At 34.7% G+C, this 13,273-nt stretch overlaps 2 protein-coding genes across 4 annotated transcripts; one reads left to right on the top strand and one right to left on the bottom strand.

Moving 5' to 3' along the window:
* Positions 1–6,338: 6,338 nt before the first annotated feature.
* LOC100783134 (uncharacterized) lies at positions 6,339–8,504 on the top strand. Its single transcript, XM_003554202.5, has 6 exons — positions 6,339–6,510; positions 6,607–6,747; positions 6,875–6,988; positions 7,290–7,523; positions 7,605–7,769; positions 7,992–8,504. Exons 1-6 carry the CDS (start codon positions 6,454–6,456, stop codon positions 8,301–8,303), a joined length of 1,023 nt encoding a protein of 340 aa, XP_003554250.1. The 5' UTR covers positions 6,339–6,453; the 3' UTR covers positions 8,304–8,504.
* A 1,558-nt stretch (positions 8,505–10,062) lies between these two features.
* On the bottom strand, positions 10,063–12,587 carry LOC100782596 (uncharacterized). 3 transcript variants are annotated; one of them, XM_006604371.4, is made up of 5 exons: positions 12,379–12,587; positions 11,118–11,660; positions 10,938–11,021; positions 10,747–10,818; positions 10,063–10,403 (listed from the first exon to the last, which is right to left on the bottom strand). In XM_006604371.4, the coding sequence occupies exons 1-5, from the start codon at positions 12,445–12,447 to the stop codon at positions 10,221–10,223; spliced, it is 951 nt and encodes a 316-aa protein (XP_006604434.1). In that variant the 5' UTR covers positions 12,448–12,587; the 3' UTR covers positions 10,063–10,220. The 3 variants fall into 3 exon arrangements, with proteins under 3 accessions (XP_006604434.1, XP_006604435.1, XP_025982749.1); XM_006604372.4 differs by having other exon boundaries at positions 12,400–12,585; XM_026126964.2 differs by lacking the exon at positions 12,379–12,587 and adding an exon at positions 11,767–12,287.
* Between the last annotated feature and the right edge of the window lie 686 nt (positions 12,588–13,273).

The following is a 13,273-nucleotide window of genomic DNA, read 5'->3' as shown; positions in this document are numbered from 1 at the left end:
TTGACGGAACTGGGGAACGGGACTATTTTTTTTGGATTCTTTGACGTCCAAACATGAGAAATGGCCACCCTCCATTGTCTCCGGGCACAGGCACACCCACGCAAAAAAATCCCAAACATGGGTACTTGAACATGGAAAAAGGGTTCATTTCCTATTTTTTTGGATTTTGAGGCTTTGTTTTGACGTGTTAGTTGACGGAACTGGGGAACGGGACTATTTTTTTTGGATTCTTTGACGTCCAAACATGAGAAATGGCCGCCCTCCATTGTCTCAGGGCACAGGCACACCCACGCAAAAAAATCCCAAACATGGGTACTTGAACATGGAAAAAAGATTCATTTATGTAATTCTTACAAACAAAACTCATGATTCTAAAAACTTATGTTTTTTATGTAATTCTTACAAACATGGGTACTTGAACATGGAAAAAGGGTTCACTTATGAATTATTAATCATTTTAAAAACTTTTATTTTTTATGTAATTCTTACAAACAAAACTCATGATTCTAGGTTCCCTTTTTTTAAAAATAAATTTAAAACAACCGTAAACTTCGCTTAAGGACCACAAACAATCGGAATAACAAACTATATTATAAAATAATAAACTGTGCAAAACACGTCAACTATATTAAACAAAAATTGTAATAATTACAAATATTCATGTCAACTACAACACAACAAAATAAATACAATGATCAATGGTCCGTGCGGCGTCTCTGACGAGCCCTGACCGTCCCATCAGCACTGGGTCCCCCTCTCGCGATCGTTAGGCAGTCCTGCATAATGTCATATAACTCTGTGCCTGCAGTGACTATCCTAAGGTTGAGCACACGCTCCAACCTCTGTGCAATCGCCTCATATCCCTCGTAATCATCCTGTCAAAGTCAGTAAAAACATTTATTATGAAATTCAAAATAAACAACAACTCATAAAACATTAAACGCGCAAATAATCTTACCACATATGGAGGGGGGTCAAATGCCACTGGAACCTGGGGGCTGGGCGGCTGTATGTAGTCCTCAGGGTCTGCAGCTGGTGCATCCCTCTGCTGGTCAGCTGCCTGGGTCGGTGTCATGAAAGGGTGAGATATGCGGAAAAACCACTCAATGTAATCCGCAGATACCTGCCCAGGCACTAAACAAGGCTGACCCGCAGGTAGTAAGTGATCCGCAAACTCCATCCACCTGTCATCTATCTGATCCTGTGACAATCGTGCACTAACAGGCGGCGGAGGGATGCTCTGGATGTAACCGAACTGGCGTACCACCCTCTCCGGTCGAACTGCGACGATCATAGGACCCCATCTGAGCTGACCCTGGAACGATGAAATCTCCTGAAACGCCCTAACACCCCGATGTTCCGTGTACGGCAACCAGGACACATCTGTGACGGTCAAACCATCACAACGTGCCCTGTAGGGTGCTCCTGTGATGCCCTTCATGTGCGCCTTCGACGTCAACCACCGGGAAGCACGTGGGGACGTCTCCTGGTATGTGTCGTCAGTCACGCACTGATGCACACTAGGGAAGTGCTCATAGATCCAGCACTACACAATAATTGAGGTTAACATAACATAAAAACATGTTTAAATCATAATCGAACCTAACATATTAATAAACACAAAATTTACCCGAAATAGCGTCAAGTACCCCGCAAGCTGTCGGGTGGTGGTCCTACAAGCCTCATCTAACTGGTCGTACATATGAACCAGCGCGGCAACCCCCCAAGCGTAACCACCACTATGAGCGAGGTCCCGGAAAGCGTCAAGGTGGACCACATGCACGTATGTTGCACTCTTATTAGCAAAAAGAGTGCAACCGACAAGGTGCAGCAAATAAGCGCGAGCTGCGACAATCCACCGCCGGGCCTGACATCTGGTCTCATAAATGTCACGAACCCATCCTAATCGTACATATGCTCCACGTGTGAGTGCTGTCTCGGCTCTGGCCTCCTCCGCAGACACTTCCAGCAACTCCGTGAGCAAGAATCTGGCCTCCTCCGTAGAAAGAGCGTGGAAACTGTGCAAGGCGCCAGTGATGGGCAAATGTAGAATGGACGACACATCATCCAATGTGATCGTCAGCTCTCCTACTGGAAGGTGGAAGGTGCTAGTCTCACTGTGCCACCTCTCCACAAATGCGGATATAAGTCCAGGATCGCCAGTAATAACTGAACAATCTATCAGTGGACTTAATCCTGTGGCAGCCACCAGGCCTTCAATCTCAGGCACTGGCCTCCCAATCAGTGTCAGCTTCCTCCCATGTGACACTAACTTCAAATCAGGACGTTCCTGATTTGAAGTACAAATTATACAATTATTAAAAAAAATTAATCATAAACAAATAAATAAACAATGACAAATAATTAACAAATTAAAATACCTGTCCACTCCACACGGCATGTGCAACATGCTCGACAAATGATGTGAGCACTGACGGGTCACGTGGACCACCAGGGAATCCCTCTGCAGCATCATCACCATCTGACCCCTCACCACTATCAGCACCCTGTGCGTCCGCACGCATCTCAGGTGCCTCCGTAGGCTGCTCAGGGACATCATCAGTCATGTCAGCGACGTCCTCAGCCATATCACGTCCCTCCGTAGTCATCTGATGAACGCGTAGCCTACGGGCTGAGGCAGTAGGCCTACGCCTCTCGGGAACATCGCCAGCATCCTCGTCAGCAGCTCTATCTCTGCCTACAACTCTACCTATGGCACGACCTAAACCTCGTGTTCTGGCCATGATCTGTAAATCATGTCGAACACGTATTTTTTTCGGTCAAAATATACACAATTTTCTTTATAAAAAATCAACTTTATTTATAAACAAATAAGACTAACTTAAATCAAATTATTTTCACACATACACGACCTAATTTTAAAAAAAAAATTAAACAACTTCATTTATATAAAAAAAAACAACTAATGTAAAATAAAATTATTAATAAACATGCACAACTTAATTTTTTTTAAAAAAAATTAAACAACTTCATTTATAAAAAAAAAACACAACTAATATAAAAATAATTCATTACTAAACATCCACAACTTAATTTTTTAAAAAAAATAAACAACTTCATTTATAAAAAAAAACACAACTAATGTAAAAAAAATTAATTAGTAAACATCCAACTCTTAATTTAAAAAAAAAAAAATAAGAAACTTCATTTCTAAAAAAAAACACAACTAAATTAGTTAGTAAACATCAACAAGTTAATTTTTTTTTTAAAAAAAATAAACAACTTCATTTATAAAAACAAAACACAACTAATATAAAAATAATTCATTACTAAACATCCACAACTTAATTTTTTAAAAAAATTAAACAACTAATCTAAAAAAAAATTATTTAGTAAACATCCACAATTTTTTTAGTAAATAAAATACTTCATTTATAATAAAATAAACTAATTAATTATAAAAAGTTAGTATTTTTATAAAACTTCCAAAACACACAACTTTAATTATAAAAATAGACAACTTCATTTTTAAAGAAAAAACACTAATTTAAAAAAATAAACAATAAACAAAAACAAACACAACTACTTTTATAAAAAAAATTAATTTACAAATTAATATTTAGTAAAAATACACAATTTAAATTATAAAAAAAATATGACATCAAAAACCCAAACTTCATTTTTCATAAAATCTAAAAAACAAAATAACCAAAATAAATAAAATAATTCATTTAAAAAAAAAACAAAACAATTTCTGTTTAAAAAAATTTAAAAAAAAAACACAAAAAAAAAAACCATTTCCGGAAGAAGTGGTTCTTCCGGAAACCTTCCGGAAGAAGGGGTTCTTCCGGAAAGGTCTTCCGGAAATTTGAAACTTCTTCCGGAAGTGCGCGTCTTCCGGAATTCTTCCGGATGAACCACTTCTTCCGGAAAGTTCCCGGAAGAGGTTTTTCCGGGAGTCTTCCGGAAGAAGTGTTCTTCCGGAAGACGTTTGGTTACTTCCGGAAGAACCCTTCTTCCGGAAACTTTCCGGAAAATGTTCTTCCGGAACTTCCGGAAGAACCCCTAACGGGTCTTCCGGAAGTCTCCGCCGTCAGCCTCCTTTCCCCATTTTTTCCGGCGTCCTCTCCTCTCGTCTTCTACCCTAAGGTTACTATCCTAAGGTAACTATCCTAAGGTTCCACTGCTACAAGCTATAACAATGTTGTATCATACAAGCAAAGGGGAGTTAGGGAGACTAACCTCGTTCGCGGAGAAGAAGAAGACGAGGTTCGCGCTTGCCTTGCCGGAGAAGAAGAAGCAGTTCGCGGAGAAGGGAGAAGAAGCTTCGCGGAAGGAATGAGCAGCAGCAGAAAACTTTCTTCCGGAGAGGGGGGCGCTTTTTATAATTTTTTATTAAAGGGCAAAATTGTCCATTCATAAAAGTTGCTGGGTGCACCAGCAATATTGCTGGGTGCACCTAGCATCTCCCTTATGAGTTATGGTTTGAGTAAAAGTATTTTCTAATAGAAATTTAAATGCAAAATTGTTAAATTTATGAAAAAACACTTATAAGCAATTACAATTACCACTAATTTTTTTAACTGACTGTTAAAAGCTATTGAGGATAATTAAAAGTCATCTGATACTCCAACTTTCAATAAATTGATCTATATTGGACGACCAAATTTATCAACGGTCAACTTGTTGATAAATTAGTGGAAAAAATTTAATGGAATTTATTAAAGGTTTAGTTATCGTTAATTGTTGAAAATTTTCGGAAGTCTTTATCATTTGTTAATTCATCAATGATTATTAATTTTTATATTTACAATAATTATTAATTTTAATTATAAATAACTTAGACGGTTTTTGTCAATCATATAAACTCTCAAAAGCCTTTAGTCTTCCATGAAAATGATCATTGCATAAGCTTTAAGAGAAGCGCAGAAACACATGAAGACAATAGACAGATGAAGAAGAGAAGTATTGTTGCCCCCCAAAAAGAAAACCATCAACAATGAATCTTAAAGTGTTTTTAATTTCTATTCTAAAATACCTATTTTACATTGCTGTTTTTTTTCTTCTCAATATTGTTAATTTAAGTGAAGCCCAAAAGATAACTCACAAAATAAGCTTTTAGTTAAACACGACTAAGATATGCCTAAAACGATAAAAATGTGTTCAGTATATGTGACAATACTTTTATGCCAACAACTTAAAACTAAATTTGATTATTTAAGGGGTGATTTTTAGTTAAGTTTCGAAAGCCTTGAAAACACCAACCAGATTTTAGTTTTAAAAATTTAATATACTTATATTGATTTATAATTTGTAACATTATTTTGAAATTTTCATAATAATAGTAAATGTGATTTTATATGTGTTGAGTATTTTAGTTATATTAAATTATGAATCTATGACGTTCAATATATTCATAATTGACTGGATATTTTTATTGTCCTTTTTTTTAATGAGAGGTTTGTAATGTAATTATCATCACAACCGTGGCCTTTCTATCTTTGTTACCATGGATTTGTAAATGTCATTTTATGGATTGACTATGACTCAATTAATTATTAGATTAATTATTATCAAGTTGAAAATAAATTTGAAAGCCATATAAAAGTAAATAAAATTTTAAAAAAATTCACTATATTAAACCAAATCAATATGCAAAAAAGATCAATTTGATTTAGTTTGAAATCGATATTATATTGAAATCAACTCAGATGAAATCAAACCGCATGTTAAAAAATGGTTATGAGGCATTTATTATCCATCCCTTTGAACCAATTTTTTTTTAATGATGCAATGAGAAAAAAATTGTTATTATTTAAATTTATTTTTTAAAAAAACGTATACATTTATTATAAATAAGAAAAATAATAAATATCATATCAGGAAATTAAAATGTTTTAATATAAAAAACATTAATAACATTTATTAATTTATTTATTATCTTTTAAAATAGATACATAAAAAGAAAGAAAAGAAGTAGTTTAATTAAAGATCAAATTATATTTATGACTTTTTTTTCTGTTTTTTCTTTTTAAATGTTTCTTTCTTTTTCTATTACATTAAGATTATCACATTATCAATCATAAAAAAAGCTTAGTACATTATATATTAATTCTCTGTTCTTTACATACTCCCAAAAATGGGAAGTAAACTAAACTACACTTTTAGATTAAATCATTAATTACTTACCAATCTAAAGCCAATCTAATAAACATTAATTACTGTGTGGGGAAGTCAAAAAACATATAGGCCCCGCGCGTTGAAAGCTGTCACGCTTTTAAGTTTTAATCTTCGCATTAAAAACTCCAAAGAAGCTAACATTTCCGAACGTTAACGTGAACTATAGACCCATCTATCTATTTAAATAAAATCCTCGTATTACCCTTTTCAAAGAACCTTTTTCAAACTAGCCGTTAAGCTAAGCAAAGCTTCCTTACCTTTCTCTCTTTCTCTCTTTCTCTTCCCTTCCAAGCACTGCCATAACGCGATCGAATGACAACCTCGTTGGAGACACCGCCTTCTCCTCTCGACCTCCACAACAACAGCCAGGTTTCTTGCCTCTCTTAACCTTAAACGTGGCTAATTGTCTTTTTTTTTCTTTATATTATCTGAAGTGTTTTTTTTTTTTTTTTTTTGTGGTGACAGGAGGGGATGCGCGTGATGGGTTATTTTTCTTCTCCTCTTTTCAGCCCTTCCTCTGATAAACGTTTCTGGAGCACTCTCAGGAGCAGGATCGACGCGCTCCTCGATGCTCGTCAATCCGAAACCTCAACTCACTCTCCTACGGTTAGTGTCCTCCGCTACTACCTTGTACAATCAATTTTTTTTTTTCCTTTCAATTTTGAATTGATTCGCCAAGATTTTAGATTAATTACTTAGTCTAATTTGTTTTATTTCTTTTTTACATGTATAGAATGAACAAGGCAACAACCGGTTGAAGGAAGATTCTATGTTGCTGATGAGAGGGTTTGACTCAGTTGCCCACACACTCTCTCTGTTGTCCAATAATTTGGACAATGCCCTTCATGTATGTCTACAACTACTAATTTGGACAAATATAGTTTCTTTTGATTTAAGTATTTATTGGTTTTGTGAAGTAGGACTTGAATATGAGATATTACTTAAAAATATAAAATATCTGACTCTAATTTCATTGGTTTTGACTAACTTAATGTTGATTGGATTTTAGAGTTTGCTAGCCCAGTTAAATCGAATTTTGAATTTAATAGATGTGACATTTGATGATTTTTGTTACTGTAGGTTTTAAAGATTACTACAATTAAATGAAGACCCCTTGTTATTAAAATTCTAGCTGTTTTTTTTTCCAGGGTGCTAGGGAATTGGCGAATCCACCCACATTAACTGACATATTCCACAGCAAATATGATAAGGTGGAAAACAAAGAGGATTCGGGGGAGAAACAGAAAGAGGAGGAGGAGTCAAAGCAAGGAATGAAAAGGAAATTTGACCCTAATGATGTCTCTGAAGAGAATGCTGTTGACTCACAAAAGGAGGAGAATGGGAAAAAAATGATGGATACGAACATCAAGAAAGCTAAAAATGTAGGTGTTTCTTTCTACTAACTATTAGTGAGTTGGTTTGATGAAGTTTCATGCTAATTGTTATTTATTTGCACATTCCAGCTTGCAGTTTCAATGGCAACGAAAGCGGCCTCACTAGCAAGAGAATTGAAGTCCATTAAATCAGATCTCTGTTTTATGCAAGAAAGGTGTGGTTTACTTGAAGAGGAGAACAGGAGACTGCGTGATGGATTTGCAAAAGGAGTTAGACCTGAAGAAGATGATCTGGTAAAGGGAATTATCTTATAAACCATGCCATTGCTATGATTAATTAGGCAACACATTCTAAAACACACACACGTTTGGTTGAAATTTATTGAATTATGGTTCTTCTTATTTAATGAACGTGACTTGTGATTTTGTAGTTTTCAATAAATTTAACTAATATTAGAAAATGTGTTAGATATAGCACAAACTAATCTTTGTGGGTGGGGGCTTTGGTGGCTGCAGGTGAGGCTTCAGCTGGAAGCACTTCTTGCTGAGAAGTCCAGACTGGCCAATGAAAATGCAAATCTGGTCAGAGAAAATCAATGTCTTCATCAGCTTGTGGAGTACCACCAACTTGCCTCACAAGATCTCTCTGATGAGTCATATGAGCATGCTCTTCAGGGAATGTACTTAGACTTCTCGTCTCCGCCGCCAACAATTCCAGAAGAGACAAGGGATGGAGATGGCGACGAAGACGAAAATGGAGAACCAACACACACACGCAGGAACCATATCTGCAAGTTTTCTGCTTCGATTGATGATGGAGAAGAGTAAACTCAGAATGGAGAACCAAAAACACCCATGAACGATATCAGCAAGTTTTGTGTTTCACTTGATGGTGAGGAGAAAACTATAATATTAGGCACCATCATAACACCCCTTGTAATGATGCTGCTGCTAAAATTCCTCTTATTTCCGCCAAAAATAAATTCTTTTCTCATCTAATATAATATAGTGTCCATCACTGTTCATAAATAATACATTTATGCTTGTAATAATGTGATAATTGAAATTAAGGAATATGAATCCAACATCCTTCTCTAGCTAATAAATATAACTATTTACATAAATATGTTCTTTGTTTTTTTGGTTTTGAGGACTTCTTCGAGTTTGGCATATGGGGGGGTTCTTCTTTATTTAAAAGTGATGGCAAATGAATTATCACATAATCATAAGTGGTTTGTGAATTGTAAATACCTGAGTAGTCACTTGACAGCAAGAAACAAATGGAACTGTTAGTTAGGCAGCAAATGGTTGTTTCTGGATTGGTATATAAACCGATTGATAGGATAAACATGTGTATATTCCCTTCATGCTTTGGACTCTATTATGTGTGGCCACTTTAAGCCTATATCATGCTTTACCTCTCAAATTTCTGATATGGTATAAAAATTCTTCAATTCTCTTGTGGATGAAGAGAGCATTGATTTCATTGAAGAAGGTGAAGAGGAAAAGCTTGCTGAAGAGAGAAGGTAAAGGTAACAAAATTTGGCATTGTGAATTGTTGCAACACACTCATGCCATTGTCTATTTTTTTTTATATGTATACAAATATATTAGAAAAGTAAAACAAAACTGCTTATTCTATTAAAAAAAGGACAATTTTCGTTTTTCAATACATTAAATACTAAATTGATTGGCAATGCTAATTTTAGGAATTAAATTGATGGCTTTCTATTTTTACTGTTTTCCAAAATAGGTTTAGTTAAGGATTCAAGAGTGATTTTTCTTTTTTTTTTTAAAAAAAAAAGAATAGCATTTAATGTTACCGATACTTCCACACCTTGATTTTAATAAAAGTTTCCTAATTGAAAAGATATTCCTATAAAGAATTAAAAATGGACAATTAAATAATAATAAATTTTTTACTATCATCCAATCATAATCTATAATATATGATAAATTTGTTGACTTTTTAAATAATTATCTTAAAATAATTCATACAATAATTTTTAATTTATAATTGAATCAAGGTGTAAAACTCAATATATAGGTGTTGAACTCTTAAATAATTATTCCACGCAAACATATTGAACCAAAAACGCACTTCTTCGGGCACTCTTAATTCCCGGATGGTGAACAGACATGCTCAGCAGCGACATGTGCTCCATACATGCTGCCATTTTTTTTCACCTTCTATTTATCCATACTTAGGTAAACTTGAGCCCAAAGAACTCGACTAATTTTGGCATATTTACATTTTACACCACCCCATAAACCTTGGGCTAGATCATCATTGAGTTATAAACAAGATGGAGGTGGTTCAGATTTAGCAATAACCTTATGTCAAGAAAAGCATGAGGGATCTAGTGGTAAGGGCTGTAGGTGATGGCGCGTTCTGCTTCTTATCTAGAGAGTGACATAGCAACGATGACAGAACAACCATTTATCATAACATATCTAAGGATTTAAAACATTAAAGCCTAACTATTTCTTTCTCCTATTAATACTTAACAATACTACAAAAACAAAACGCAAAAACAGAATGTATGAATTTTATGCACCATCAGGTAAAACTAGAGACACATGAAAATCAGAGAATTTAAAATGACCACATTAACAAGCAGAAATCCATGCAAAAAAGGTTAAAAAGCACCACAGGCTCAAGGTCAGCTGGTCAAGCACATTAGGTGTCAAGTGTCTACTTTTTACAATACATAAGAATAAGTCGTGCAGCATTAGCTTCCTACTTCAGTTTTCATTTCTCTTTCTCTTAACTGCAGAAGCAGAGCACGCATTGTGGATTTGCATTGCTTGAGTTGATACATTAACAGCGGCTTCTATAGTTTTTGCCACATTTGTAATCATAGTATCCTTAACAGCATCCTTCGTTTTATCCAATACATCCACTAAAACACGGATCTCTTTTTCGTACTACAATGTAGAGTCATCAAGGATAGTTAGTCAGAGGTACATTACAGGACAAAAAGAAATCATTGTATTGTTGTCGCAACCACAAGAACCATTTTGCGAAATGTTTATCCATCTCAAGTAGGGTTCTTGATCCAAAACTAGAGGCAACAGTTTAATGAAAGAAACACAAGATAATCGTTCGTGTAAAAAGATATTTCTTCAAATGATCAACAATAATGATAACCAATGATAAAGAAGAGGAAAAACAGGAGTTTTGCCAGAGATAGATTATGATATCGAATAAAAAGGCCTTATGCCATAATAAGAATCAAAATGGAGGAGGAATATTAATGTTGAAACATACCGCTTCAATTTTGCCAAGAGCATTTTCCAGCTTTCCATTTAGTCGTTGATTTTCAACTGTTAAAGCTTCAATCTGCATATATATGTGAGGCAATAAACAACATAAAAAAATATAGATGAATATCATACCAAAAACAAAGAGGATAAAGCTTAAAAGATGTATTAGAAAATTAAATTGGAAAAAAATAAAACCTTCTTCTGTGAGTCAATATACATGCTCTTGTAACTTATAGATGCCATAGACGGGGCTTCACAAAAGGCAATATTCTCATCTACCTGTTACATGTTCAGCATGTAAATCAATGAGACAAGCAACAAATCACAGGAAAAATAACAACCACACGGAGTCTTGAATACAAACTTGTAAAATACCTTGGATTTCAACAATTCTACTGTCTTATCAAGAGCTTCTATTCTTTGCAAGGCACAGTCAACTTTTTCTTTCCAACTCTTCTTCTCTCCCAAATTATCTGCCAGCTCTGGCTCGGACTCGTGCTCGTGCTCCAGCGGCAGCTCGAACTCCATCTCTGGCTCTGCCAACAATACCTGCTCCAGTTGAGTATCTGCTTCATCTTTCTCACCATCACTAACAGTTAAATCCTCAACGACTTCAATGTAACAATTGGTGTTAGGGTGATTGACAACTGAACTTTTAATGCGTTCTGATCGCCTCACAGATGCACCACAGAATTTGATTTTTTTCTTAGCAGGTGTAGGAGGCTTCTTTTGATGCCCATGGTCTTGGTTCACTTGCTCCTGCGCCGGGCTTTTTGCATGACGCATTTCCGCTCTACCCACCAACAAATTTGGATGCTTCGGTGAGGTAAGCCCAGGGAGTGGGATTTCAAGCTGAGATTCTAGTGCCCTTGGCAGTTGTATGTTTCCATTGGAAGGCTGTGGTTCCACAACAGTAGGCTTCAACAAAAATAAAAAAATTCAGTGGTGAGCAAATAACATACTTGTAAAATACGCACGATGAAAGTTAAAATAACATCAAACACTTGTCTTGACACACATGCACCTAAAAGAACACCCTGTAGTTGATAACGTTTCTTTGGAAACAGCCTCCAAAAGGGAGAAATTATTGTATGATCACCATCATCTGTTAGTTATCACAGTGACACCCTAACAAATTTTATTAACTATTTTTCTTAAGACATGTGAAGATTGACCAGAACCATGAACCCGTGGTGATATTAGACCATAAAATATTTTTTCTCGAAAAGGTAAAGAGAAAAAAATCAACTTTTCACCGTAGAAAGTACAAAAAGTGATAAACTTGGCATATCACACCCACAAATGCAATCAAGTACATATTGCAAGCTTACATTTTTCCTCCTAATCACACGATTTCACCAATATCCATCCATCTATTCAAAAATATAAAACCCTTACCCAACCAAAGCCTTAAGTGTATGCATGCAGCCAACACCAAAGGCTATAAAAATAAAAAAAATAAAAAATTTCCCATAAAAATACAGCGATAATAGGAACACAGTGAAACCAAGCAAGCAAACAAGCATGACACAGATACAGAGAAACTTTCGAAACGTTCAACAAAAGGAAAACAGAAAATCAATGATCATTAGAGAAAAGCGTGATGAATAGAGAAGCATAAGAATAGTCCAGAGACATGATCGTAGCTTCCACGTACCAACGCTTGAACCCTGTCGCTGTTTTTGGAAGCTCGTTTTCGACCCATTTTTGCGTCGCAGAGACGAAGTGGAAGAGAATCCAAAGACGGTGCCTTTATGAGTCACCAACAGTGAGTGTATTGGGATTTGGAGCGGCAAACCAAATAGGCAAATACTGTTCAAACTTCAAAAGCCAAACAAAGAAGTAATGGGCACGGAAGGAGAAAGAAAATGAAATTACCATGATTTTTTATTTCCCTTTTTTATGTGATAGTATGTACAATAATCTAATCTAATAAAAATTAAAAAAAAAGATTTAAAAAATTGAAAATAAAAAAAATCTGAAACTGATTTTTTTATTAAATTGAATCTGATTGGGATTTTATTCTAAAAATTGATCTAATTTAATCTGAATTTAACTTATACACAATTTTTTCTTACAAATATATGATGTTATTATTTTTTACCTTGGGATATTTTTGGCTTGAGAGTGAAAGATTATTTTTTTACCACATAATTAAAGGATAAAGTTATTTGTCAATTATGTCTCACCATATTAGTTAACAAATATACTATATTTTTTTATATTTATATTTTTTTATGTATTTATGAAATTATTACATTACATGTACTTAAACATATTTTTGATTAAATTACACTTATCTTTCCTCCTTTTAAAAAATATACACATGTTTCTCCTAAGATTTAAGAAAATTACCTATATGTCTTATCAGGTTTAAAAAAATTATATATATTTCTTTTAAGGTTTGAGAAAATTACACACATTTTTCTTTTGTTTTTGAAATTTTATACAAATCCCATAAATGTCGTGTAAGTATTCAATAATAACAATTCAAGATAATTTTGATATACAAAAGGGCTAAAAAAGATACG

This window comes from Glycine max, chromosome 19 (genome assembly GCF_000004515.6).
Source record: "Glycine max cultivar Williams 82 chromosome 19, Glycine_max_v4.0, whole genome shotgun sequence".
NCBI classification, from domain to species: Eukaryota; Viridiplantae; Streptophyta; class Magnoliopsida; order Fabales; family Fabaceae; genus Glycine; species Glycine max.
This window is presented reverse-complemented; position numbering and strand designations above follow the sequence as displayed.